The 13,223-nt window shown below is 39.6% G+C and overlaps 1 protein-coding gene across 1 annotated transcript in view; it reads right to left on the bottom strand.

Annotated features, from left to right (window-relative positions):
* PPFIA2 (PTPRF interacting protein alpha 2) overlaps positions 1-13,223 on the bottom strand; it is a 439,158-nt gene that overhangs the window by 52,560 nt on the left and 373,375 nt on the right. The window contains exon 20 of the mRNA XM_044280550.1: positions 4,907-5,000. Within this exon, the coding sequence (XP_044136485.1) occupies positions 4,907-5,000 (94 nt within the window). The remainder of the gene's footprint in view (positions 1-4,906; positions 5,001-13,223) is intronic.

The following is a 13,223-nucleotide window of genomic DNA, read 5'->3' as shown; positions in this document are numbered from 1 at the left end:
ATTGTGGTCATTTAACTTTTCTTATTCATAGTTGCTTTTCCCTCAATGCTGTGCGGTTTATAGCTTCAGTGTATCTGTGGTCTGCTGGTGTTTGGTTCTCGGCTGAATTCCTGTTGCTGCCATAGCTACTGGAAAGTTAAGTGTTTCCTTTCCCTTTTGCATTTTGTTTTGGTTTATCTGTGTGTTGTTTTTCCCCTGCCCTTTGTTGTATGCCTGAGGGAGACCCCTGGTCATCCTTCCTTTCTGGAGGAACAGGTAGTCTCAGTCCTGTCACTTTCACCAGGGTCTTATAGGGTGAGTTAGGACTCTAGGTACTCCTGCGTATGAACTCACCTACCTTTGGGGTCTGTTCATACTGATAGCCAGTCAGGACTGTGACTAGGGATTTGACTAGGAGGTGTCCTTCTTTCTTCCCTTGCTTTCAGGTCTTATTCCTTGTTCCCTCTCCTTCTTCGTCCGGTGTGGTGTTTCCCTCCCACACACGGGCGTGACAGTTATTATCCATATTGCTTCCTTTGCTGGCTGGATTAATTTTTCCATCATGTTATGCACAGCTCGTTTCCTCGGGTACGGCCACCCTGAAATCCAGAAGCGGTGGCCGTGCTTGCACACTATAGGAAAAAGCACTAGCCTATGTGCACATCCAAGGTCGCGGCCACTAGAGAAGAAGGCACTTTTTCTAATAGTGTGCAAGCACGACTACCACTGATACAATGCAGGGTGGTCGTAACCATGGAAACAAGCAGTGTATAATGTGATGGAAAAATAATTCCAGACAGCAAAGGAGGCAATATGGATAATAACACTACATTAGTAAATGGCTTGTATTAACTTACTCTACAGTACATGAGTAAGTTAACATATACTATGTTACTATGATAGATGCCATTTTCTGAAGTGAGACAACCCCTTTAAAGGTCAGGACTTTGACTTGGCCATTTCAAAACTTTAATTTTATTCTTCTTCAAGCATTCTTTGGTAAAATGACTTGTGTGCTTAAGGTCGCTGTCTTGCTGCATGACCCATGTTCTCTTGTGAGTCAACTCATAGGCAGAGTACCTGATATTTTCCTCAAGGATTTGCTGGTATAATTCAGAATTCATTGTTGGATTAATGATGGCAACTTTATTCTGGCCCAGATGCAACAAAACAGACCAAAACCATGGCATTACCACCACTGTGTTTCACAGATGGGGTGATGTTTTTATGCTGGAATGAAGTGTTTTCCTTTCTCCAAACATAAGGCTTCTCATTTAAACCAAAAAGCTTTATTTTTGTCTCATCTGTCCACATGTTCTGGCTTGTTCAGTTGATCTTTAACAAACTTCAGACAGGTAGCAATGTTCTTTTTGGAGATCAGCGGCTTTCTCCTTGCAGTCCTGCCATGCACACTATTGCTGTTCAGTGTCCTCCCGATGGTAGACTCATTAACATCAGCTAATGTGGGAACTTTAGTTGCTTGGACTTAAACTTGGGTTCCTTTGTGACCCAGTGGAATATTACACACCTTGCTTGTGGCGTCATCTTTGTTACTCCTCGAGAGGGTAATTAAGAGCTTGAATTTCCTACATTTGTACACAATCTTTCTGACTGTGGACTGATGGAGTCCAAACTCTTTAGAAATGATTTTGCAACCGTTTCCAGCCTGATGAACATCAATAACATTTCCTCTGAGGTCCTCAGAAATCTCCTTTGTTCGTGCCATGATACACTTCCAGAAACCTTTGTTGTAAAGATTAGACTTTGATAGATACCTGTTCTATAAATAGAGGTCACCCTCTCACACCTGATTGTCATCTCATTGACTGAGAACACCTGACTTTAATTTCACCTTTAGATTATCACTAATCATAAAGGTTCACATACTTTTGCAACTCAGTCATGCCGTATATATATATATTGTAGGAAGACACAAGGGACCATCATTGATAATAGATACATGGCACCGATGAAATAGGAGCCAGTATTTCGTATGTTAGCAGCAGTAGGTGGTTGACATTTAGTTTATTTAGCATAGCTGTGAATAGCTGATCCGGGACGGGTCTTACTGGGAGTACTTATAGTGCTGGGTGAGTGACTACTCTCCATGTTCCAGGCCGGGTCTTGACTGGCCTACAAAACAGCCAGCAGTGTCAGGTGGTAGTGATTGACCTCTCTCTGACAGTGGAGCGCTGTGTTGGATCAGAGTCTGAGCTGGAGTTGTAGTGCCTGAAAGACTGAGGACAAAGCGAGGTCCACATACATCCCGTGGGGTTACAGTACTGTGCAAAACCAAACCTGTCTCGTGCTATAGATACCTTTTACTACCTTATTGTTTTGTAAAGAATAAAAGACAACCGTTGCTTTGCTTTCAACGCTAAAAGGCTGATGCTGTGTTCTTATCTGAAGGCTACCATTGGGGCAGATCCCTACTAAATATATATATATATATATATATATATATGTAATCATACTTTAAAATGTAGTCATTTTATTTTTAAATCCTTCAGACTGTGATAAACATACCGCAATTACCTTTCAATATCACGGCTTTTTAACAGCAATAGCCAAAGGAGTTTATGATTTAAGGAAAAAGGAAGTAATTGTCTGCAGGGAATTATTGGCTTTAATCCGACATTGATATAATTACACTTTCAGGGCTCTTAGATTACAGCCTCTCTTTTCCAAGAAATTAAACTAGAAGACAATAACAAGAAAAATGGTCCTTTCCTTCTTTCTAGACTGAAAAAAGAAACCGTAACAAAAACCACACAGTTTTAAGCATGTTAAAGGAAAACTTCATTATCGCACAACATATTCACAGCTCTCCATGGTTTAAAGTCTCTAAAAAATATTTTTTACAGTTTTGCTCCATTTTCTTTCTCAGTTGTTGGTGAAAGATAAAATCTGTCTAAGGCCTCATGCACACGACCGTTCCGTTTTTTTCGGTCCGCAAAACACGGAAGCCGCCCGTGTGCCTTCCGCAATTTACGGAACAGGCGGCCCATTGTAGAAATGCCTATTCTTGTCCGCAAAATGGACAAGAATAGGACATGTTTTTTTTTTTTTTCGGGGCCACGGAACGGAGCAACGAATGCAGACAGCACACGGAGTGCTGATCGCATCTTTTGCGGCACCATTGAAGCAAAAACTGCGGCCCGGATGCGGACCACAACAACAGTCGTGTGCATGAGGCCAAATGCTCCAGATTTGAAAGAAAAAAACAACAACATGAGATTCTAATGAAATGGAGCACAAACAAGTATGCAAACATGAACAAAGCTATTCATCATTATGAAGACTTTAACCAAAAAAGTGAGGTCTCTTTTGAATGGAGAAGGGAATTTTATTGGCATAGAGCTGTGCTGGACCTGTCTACTTTTTACAGAAAATGCTAAATCTAGAATATCATTAGCTATTGGGCCTATGTCAAGCTGATAGTAATCTCCTATCATGGCAGAATGTTACAGGTCATACCATTGAAAAATTCCTGTAAATAACCTATAATATATAATAACCTATTCGAACTATGAGGGAAAGCAGCCTGTTCTAAACCCTTCAGCACAGACCTAGATATAAATATTGGCAATATCTAAGTTCAAACACTTCTGGCATGTGAAACTACAATTACAAGTCCCCGCATATTTATATATTAAAAATTTTTCATCGTCACATTCCAAGAGCTATAACTTTTAATTTTTCCATAGATTCGTATGAGTGTTTGTTTTTTGCGCGACAAGTTGTAGTTTTTAATGGCACCATTTTAAGGTACAGGAAACCTAGGTTATTGATTAACTTTTATTAACTCTTTCTGGTGGTTCGGTGGGAAAAGCAGCAATAGTGCCGCTGAGTTTTACGTTATAAAGTTTGCAGTGTTCACAACAACTTTATTCTCTGGGTCATGCGATTACAGCGATACCAAATGCATACTTTTTAAAAATATTTTACTACTTTTGCACAATAAAAACCCTTACCAAAACATTTTCCTTTTTTTTTTTATCGCCACATCCCCAGACCCATAATCTTTTTTATTTTTTGTTCTACAGAGCTGTGTGGGGGTTTGGTTTTTGCAGGACTTTTTATTGGTATTATAGGGGTAGATAACCCTTTTTCTTTTGTTTCTTTGGTGGCGAATAACAAAAAACAGCAATTCTGGCTTTTTTCTTTTTTTACATTATTGACCTGCGGGATATATTACATGATAATTGTGTAGTGTAGGTCATTAAAGATGTGGAAGGGATTTTATTTTTGTAATTTTTTTTTCCATTGAAAAGCTTTTTTCCTGTGGATAAAAGGTGTATAAATCTCCAAGTTAAAAGTTTTTTTTTTTAACTTGGGAGATTTTTTTAATTTAATAAAAAATATTTTTTAACCATTTACCAGACACGCAATCGGAGCGGCAATGTGTCTTATGAACCACAGTAGGACCAAGGCGCAGTGATTATAGCACTCCTGGTGCTGGCTTTACTCAACATTCCCTGGTCTTCTGCTGGCGCTGCGCTGCATTCTGACTGCATACAGTTTCAGGACATAGTGCACTATGACCTGATGCTGTGCGATGTCAGGTTGTTTTATTTATTTTATGTCTGATCTGAGGTCTGATGAGGATTGGGGGTCTGATGAAGATTGTGGGTCTGATCTTAGGTCTGATGAAGATTGTGGGGCTGATCTAAGGTCTGATGGAGTCTGATTTGGGGGTCTCTTCTGAGGTTTTCTGAGGGTCTGATTTGGGAGTCTCATAAATACTGGGGATCTGATCTGAGGTCTGATAAAGATTGGGGGTCTGATCTAAGGTCTCATGAAAATTAAGGGTCTGATCTGAGGTTTTCTTGTCTTATTTTTCCCCTCTAAAACCTAGGTGTGTCTTATGGTCAGGTGCATCTTATGGTCAAGTGTGTCCTATAGAGCACAAAACATGGGTACTTACTTTTTCTTAAGTCTTCTGTCTTTTTCAGCTTGAGTTCCAAGTTTGCTCATCCCCAAAGAATCCTGTGCTGCAGGGTCTGTATCCATGAACCCTCCTATTGTGAGGTAAAATTAAGACCTTAAAGAGGACCTTTCATGGTTATTTTTTTTTGTTTAGATAAATACGTTTACTTGTGGGGTACCCCCTGCTGATGCTGCCACCCTGCCTGTTTTTTTCATACGCCCCGCTGTGCCCCCCTGCAATTTTCCCGCTCAGTATGTTAATACTGAGCATCAGCATCCAATCACAGCGGAAAGTGTCACAGCCAGGGAGAAAACAAAGCTCACCTTCTCCCTGGCTATGACGCTCTCTGCTGTGATTGGGCCGCGGCACAGCCAGGGAGAAGGAGACGCCCATTGAGTAACCCTGTCATCTCTTCCTCCCTGTACCTATGCTCAGTATTAACATACTGAGCGGGAAAACTGCAGAGGGGCACAGCGGGGCGTAGGAGCTGTTTAGATAAAGGTATTTAGAGCTGAGGACATGGGTTGCTAGATGGAGTATAGAGCTGAGGACATGGGTTGCTAGATGGCCGCTAGCACATCCGCAATACCCAGTCCCCATAGCTCTGTGTGCTTTTATTGTGTAAAAAAAAAGATTTGATACATATGCAAATTAACCTGAGATAAGTCCTGTCCCTGACTCATCTCACATACAGGACTCATCTCAGTTATTTTGCATATGTATCAAATCGTTTTTTTTACACAATAAAAGCACACAGAGCTATAGGGACTGGGTATTGTGGATGTGCTAGCTGCCATCTAGCAACCCATGTCCTCAGCTCTATACACAAAATGCCGGTGACAGCTTCCCTTTAAAGAAATTAGAAGTATTCAGACCATTTACATTTATCGTGTAACCGTTCAAACTCTCTATTAAAGACTCAGGGACTTAAGGGAACTCCCGAGCACAGTACCCTGTTTCTCCCCATAAGTGGATGTTGGCCCTATCAAACATTTTTGACATATCTTATGAATAAGCCATATATGCCAATGGTCATAACGCTTTAAATATTGGAGATTTGTCCATACTCTACCATAGTTGGATGTACTGTTTTTTACAATTTTAAAAGCAGTCTAGAAGATGTTATGATGTTTTGTAAAACTAAACATTTGTCAAATGATGATCTCACACAAGTGAATTAAATATTAACTTCAGAATTATGAGAGTAATAGGCTCCACAGATTTCAATTATGCAAAAAGGCAGGGCAACCCTAATCCCCCAGTTGTTCACTTGAACACTCTTATCAACACATTATCTGTTGCTTTGGCGTTCTGTCATTTCGCTTTCACTATTTGGCTGTTGCGCTTGCTTCCAACACTTCAACTTCAAGAACTATCCCACCCCTTCACTGGTGCCATTGTCATGAGATAATCCATATTCTTCACTTCCCCTGGTTTAAAAGTTATGGCTGATTGGTGTATAAGAAGAAGCTGCTTATATACAGTACAGACCAAAAGTTTGGACACACCTTCTCATTCAAAGAGTTTTCTTTAATTTCATGACTATGAAAATTGTAGATTCACACTGACGGCATCAAAACTATGAATTAACACATGTGGAATTCTATACATAACAAAAAAGTGTGAAACAACTGAAAATATGTCATATTCTAGGTTCTTCAAAGTAGCCACCTTTTGCTTTGATTACTGCTTTGCACACTCTTGGCATTCTCTTGATAAGCCTCAAGAGGTAGTCACCTGAAATGGTCTTCCAACAATCTTGAAGGAGTTCCCAGAGATGCTTAGCACTTGTTGGCCCTTTTGCCTTCACTCTGCAGTCCAACTCACCCCAAACCATCTTCATTGGGTTCAGGTCCGGTGACTGTGGAGGCCAGGTCATCTGGCGCAGCACCCCATCACTCTCCTTCATGGTCAAATAGCCCTTACACAGCCTGGAGGTCTGTTTGGGGTCATTGTCCTGTTGAAAAAAAAATGATGGTCCAACTAAACGCAAACCGGATGGAATAGCATGCCGCTGCAAGATGCTGTAGTAGCCATGCTGGTTCAGTATGCCTTCAATTTTGAATAAATCCCCAACAGTGTCACCAGCAAAGCACCCCCACACCATCACACCTCCTCCTCCATGCTTCACGGTGGGAACCAGGCATGTAGAGTCTATCCGTTCACCTTTTCTGCGTCGCACAAGGACATAGTGGTTGGAACCAAAGATCTCAAATTTGGACTCATCAGACCAAAGCACAGATTTCCACTGGTCTAAGTCCATTCCTTGTGTTCTTTAGCCGAAACAAGTCTCTTCTGCTTGTTGTCTGTCCTTAGCAGTGGTTTCATAGCAGATATTCTACCATGAAGGCCTGATTCACACAGTCTCCTCTTAACAGTTGTTCTAGAGATGTGTCTGCTGCTAGAACTCTGTGTGGCATTGTCCTGGTCTCTAATCTGAGCTGCTGTTAACCTGCGATTTCTGAGGCTGGTGACTCAGATGAACTTATCCTCTGCAGCAGAGGTGACTCTTGGTCTTCCTTTCCTGGGACGGTCCGTGTGTGAGCCAGTTTCTTTGTAGCGCTTGATGGTTTTTGTGACTGCACTTGGGGACACTTTCAAAGTTTTCCCAATTTTTCGGACTGACTGACCTTCATTTCTTAAAGTAATGATGGCCACTCGTTTTTCTTTACTTAGCTGCTTTTTTCTTGCCATAATACAAATTCTAACAGTCTATTCAGTAGGACTATCAGCTGTGTATCCACCTGACTTCTCCACAATGCAACTGATGGTCCCAACCCCATTTATAAGGCAAGAAATCCCACTTATTAAACCTGACAGGACACACCTGTGAAGTGAAAACCATTTTAGGTGACTACCTCTTGAAGCTCATCAAGAGAATGCCAAGAGTGTGCAAAGCAGTAATCAAAGCAAAAGATGGCTACTTTGAAGAACCTAGAATATGACATATTTTCAGTTGTTTCACACTTTTTTGTTATGTATATAATTCCACATGTGTTAATTCATAGTTTTGATGCCTTCAGTGTGAATCTACAATTTTCATAGTCATGAAAATAAAGAAAACTCTTTGAATGAGGAGGTGTGTCCAAACTTTTGGTCTGTACTGTACATACTACATTTATTAAGATATACCTGGACCTATCCTTTAATATGTACAGTAAATACATCCTCAAGACTTCACATAAAAAAAAATTGTACACCTTCGGGGAAATTTTTTCTGATAGCTTTTTACTCATTTTGTGCTTAAAATTATGTTTTTTCTATTGGTCTTTATTAAAGATATTCAGCAGCTTTGTCATAAAGGGTTAACTTCTGCCTAGTTGTGAGATTCATACTTTCACTTTGTGCTGGTAATCTAATAACCTTTATCTTAACCCCTGAATGCAAAACGCCGTGCATGTACGGCGGGGAATGTATTGCCAAAATGTACCAGGTGATACCGGAGGGGTGCGTTCCCGATCATTGCAGGGATCCCGCAGTCCCTGGTAGCCAGGCCCCTGCTGTATTCGCCGACATCGCTGTTTACAGCAATGCCAGCGGATTAACCCAATCTATGCCACAGTCCGCTGACCGCGACATAGAAGTTATTTCCGGCGGGTGAGTGAGCACATCGAGTCTCCGCGCTGCTGTAGCGGGGACTCGATGTGTAAGAAGGCAGCCCGATGCCATGCAGAGGCTGCCCAATGCCTTGCGCGGCATCGGGACCTGCCTTATACGAGTGCCGAGGAGATCCAGTCTCAGGCTGGGTCTCCTAGGCAACCTGTTAGTGTATTACTCAGTGTCATACACTAACAGGCAATGCATTACAATACAGATGTATTGTATTGCATTGCAGAGGGGATAGGACTCCCAAAAGTTGAAGTCCCAGAGTGGGACAGAAATAAAGTTTAAAAAAAAAAGTAAAAAAAGTGTTTTAAATAAAAAAAAAGTTTCAAGTAAAAAAAAAAAAAAAAACGCCCCTTTCCCCTGATTTTATAAGAAAAAAAAGACAAAAAAAAAGAAAAAACTTCCGGCTCTAAAAATATATATCACATGATCCGATAGACACCATCAAAAATAAAAACTGTGTAAAAAAAAACATTTTTGTCACCTTACATCACTAAAAGTGCAACACCAAGCGATCAAAAAGATGTATGCCCCCAAAAATATACCAATCTAACCGTTACCTCATCCTGCAAAAAATGAGCCCCTACATAGGACAATCGCCTAAAAAATAAAAAAAATATCGCTCTGACTATGGAGACATAAAACATGATATTTTTTTTGTTTCAAAAATGCTTTTATTGTGTTAAATGTAAAAAAAATTCTAAAAAATTATAATTATATATTAGGTATCACCGCATCCGTAACAACCTGCTCTATAAAAATATTACAAGACCGAACCCCTCAGGTGAACACAGTAAAAAACAAAACAAAAAAAAGGTGTCAAAAAGCCATTTTGTCACCTTTTATCAAAAAAAGTGTAATAGCAAGCGATCAAAAAGTCATATGCACCCCAAAATTGTACCAATCAAACAGTCATCTCATCATGCAAAAATGATACCCTACCTAAGAGAATCGCCCAAAAAATAAAAAAAACTATGGCTCTCAGACTATGGTGACACTAAAACATGATATTTTTTTGTTTCAAAAATGATATTAGTGTATAAAACTTAAAAACATAAAAAAAGTATACATATTAGGTATCGCCGCGTCTCTAACAACATTTCTCTATAAAAATATCACATGATTTTACTCCTCAGATGAACACCGTAGAAAATAAAAGTCATATGCACCCCAAAATTGTACCAATTAAACCGTCATCTCATACTGAAAAAAATGAGCCCCTACATAAGACAGTCGCCCCACTAAAAACTATGGCTTTCAGAATATGGATACAATTACGTAAATAGTCATATTTGGTATTGTCACATCCTTAACAACCTGCTCTATAAAAATAGCTCATTATCTAACCTGTCAGATGAACTTAGTAAATATCAAAATATAAAAACAGTGCCAAAAAAGCAATTTTTTTGTTACATGGCCTCATAAAAAGTGTAATATAGAGCAACTAAAAATCATCTGTATCCTAAAATAGTACCAATAAAACTGCCACCTTATCCCGTAGTTTCCAAAATGGGGTCACTTTTTTGTAGTTTCTACTCTAGGGGTGCATCAGGGGGTCTTCAAATGTGACATGGCAAGTTAAAATTATCCCAGTGAAATCTCCCCTTCAAAAATCATATGGCGTTCTTTTCCTTCTGCGCCCTGCCGTGTGCCCGTACAGCAGTTTACGACCACATATGGGGTGTTTCTGTAAACTACAGAATCAGGGCAATAAATATTTTTTTTTTTTTTTTATTTTTTTTTTTATTATAATTATAATATATTCAATTCATCTTTTCTTTCATTTAGAAAACCCTCCCCTCCCTCCCCCCTAATCCCTAATCCCTAATCTGTGGTGCGTCAAAGCAGGCCCCCCGTAAATAAACCAACTTGACCTCGACTAATCAATCAATCTTCCAGCCATCCCATATCTTGTTCCACTGTTCCTCAACCTCCCTCCGTTTATATAAAATTTTCTCGTAGTTTTTAACCTTATCGGTTAGGTTTATCCATGTGTTGATGTCTGGAATGGAACGGGCAAACCAGGTCCGGCTGATCAGTACTCTAGCCAGCATCAATATTCTACTCAGGAAAATCTTTTGATACTTATGATTTTTTAATTTGGAGAGATCATTAAGCACGAATACTTGTGGTTCAAAAGGAATTCGAATTTTTAATTTGTAGATAATACAGTTATTGATGTTATTCCAGTAGTTTATAAGTTCTGGACAAGTCCATATCATATGGAGGAAGTCCGCTCCTACAATGTCACATTTGGGGCAGTTGGACATATCTCTTAACCCACATTTCTTCATCCATACGGGAGTAATATATAATCTGTGACAAATATAGAATTGTATTAAAACATGGTTGAAGTTCTGGGATACTGAAACCAAATTCCCAAAAATATTCTCCCAACCTTCTACTTGTAAATTCGGACAATCCGCCTCCCAGGCTTTTTGTCCTGGTGACTGTGTATCACTAAACCGTGCCTTAAGTAATAACTTATATATATTTGAAATCTTTATTTTAACAAGTGCACCCCCTACCCACTCATTCAAAAAAGATAAATTATCTATATCCAACAATCGCTTATCATCCAAACTGGATAATACAGATCGCAGTTGAAAGTACCTAAACCATGAAAGATTTCTTATATTATGTGTCATTTCTATAAAGGATTTAATTTCTCTATCTTTAACTACCTGTGAAATATATAAAATTTTATTCTTCTGCCAAAATATGTCAGCTGCAATATCATCTAAGCTTTGTAAATAGAAATTATGCCAAAGAGGCGTAAATGTGAATGAACCCTTAACCTTCAACCATGTCCTAGTTGTATTCCACATTTTCAGAAGTAGATTAATAGTTTCTCTATAGCCGTGCTCATAACTCTTCAATAAACCGGATTCCAACAAAGTAAAAATATTATTATGAGCATGGCTAGTTACCAGCTTCCTCAAGAATGCGCTGTTCTCTGATTCATAACACCTCAATAGGTGAGCTGCAATAAAGTACCCTTTAAAGTAGGGGAGATTTAAACCCCCGGACTCCACGGATTTATACAAATATTCCAACTTAATTCGAACTCGCTTTCTTCCCCATATTAAATCATTAATTATTCTTTCAATAAGTTTAAAGTGTTTGTCTTGTATCCAAATAGGTGTATTCCTGAGCACATAGAGAAATTGTGGTAATATCACCATTTTAACTAATGAGATTCGATCAGCTCTGGATAGGGGAAGTTTCAGCCAGATTCCTATTTTAGCTCTGGTCTTTACTATTATAGGAATCAAATTAAGTTGTAGAAAATTTTCAACCCGAGGCGATATAGTCAGACCCAAATATTGGAAAGTATCAACAATATCCAACTGTATACCAGGAACCTCCTTCTGTGACAGAGGGTCTATTGGGAGTAAACTGGTCTTAGCCCAATTTATACAAAGACCAGACACCTCACCAAATAATTTAACCATATGAATGATCCTCGGAAGAGTAGTTTCCGTATGATCTATAAAAAACAGAACATCATCTGCATATAATGAGATGCGGTCTTGTGTTCCTAACGTACCGAATCCTTTAACCTGATCATCTTGCCTGATGGCCATCGCAAGGGGTTCGATATAAATATCGAATAGCAGGGGGGATAATGGACAGCCCTGGCGGGTGCCTCTCTTTAAATCAATACTGCCGCTCAGGATTCCATTAAGACTCAGTTTTGCCCTTGGAGATCTATACAGTAGCTTAAGAGTGCGTATAAGTCTTTCTCCAAAGCCCATCCTTGCAAGAACCTTCCAGAGGAAACGCCACTCCACCCTGTCAAAGGCCTTGGAGGCGTCCAATGACAGGATGGAGCGGGCAGTCCCCCCCGGGGCCTGAATATTGGAGAAGAGCCGGTGTAGATTATGATGTGTACCCTTATTTTGGATAAAGCCGCACTGATCCGGATGGACAATGGAGGAAATGACCCTGGAAAGCCTTGTTGCCAGGACCCTTGCAAGGAGCTTTACATCTGCATTAAGCAGTGAAATTGGTCTAAATGATTCTAATTCTAAGGGGTCCTTGTTTTTTTTCGGTATTAGTATTATTATGGCCTCCATCATTGAATCTGGCAACATCCCATCCTCCACTGATTCAGCAAGGACCTCCAACAGTCTGGGAAGAATGCAGTCCCCATATTTACTATAAAATTCATATGGAAGCCCATCTGAACCAGGGGTGGAGTTAGCCGAACATAGTTTAATAGCTCCCTCAAGTTCCTGTATTGAGACCTCCATTTCTAGTGCTTTCTTTTCCAACTCAGTAATAGTTGGAAACTTGATCCTATCTAAATAGAGATCTATCTTATCATCTGTGATGTTAGAATCAGCTTTATACAAATCAGTAAAATAATCAAGAAAGGCCTTCTCCACCGGGCCCTGTGTAGTGACTATCCTACCATCACTCAAACGAAGTTTATCTATATGTTTTTTGGGTTGTTGATTGGAGATTACCCTGGAAAGGAGTTTACCAGGTCGGCCTGATTCTGTAAAGTATTTTTGCCCTTTAAAAAAAAGGTTCTGTTGGGCCTTATCCAATAAAAAATTAGCATATATTTGTGTGGCTCTTTGCATATTTTGCCTATTCTTCTCCGTCTTATTCCTATAGAAGGATTCTGTTGCTAACACTGCGTGTTCTTTTAGATTTTTCTGTTTCTTTCCATATTCCTGTCTAAGGTTCGCAATGTTAC

Source organism: Bufo gargarizans, chromosome 2 (genome assembly GCF_014858855.1).
Source record: "Bufo gargarizans isolate SCDJY-AF-19 chromosome 2, ASM1485885v1, whole genome shotgun sequence".
NCBI classification, from domain to species: domain Eukaryota; kingdom Metazoa; phylum Chordata; class Amphibia; order Anura; family Bufonidae; genus Bufo; species Bufo gargarizans.
The sequence above is the reverse complement of the archived record's forward strand: the minus strand, read 5'-3'. Positions and strand labels throughout refer to the sequence as shown.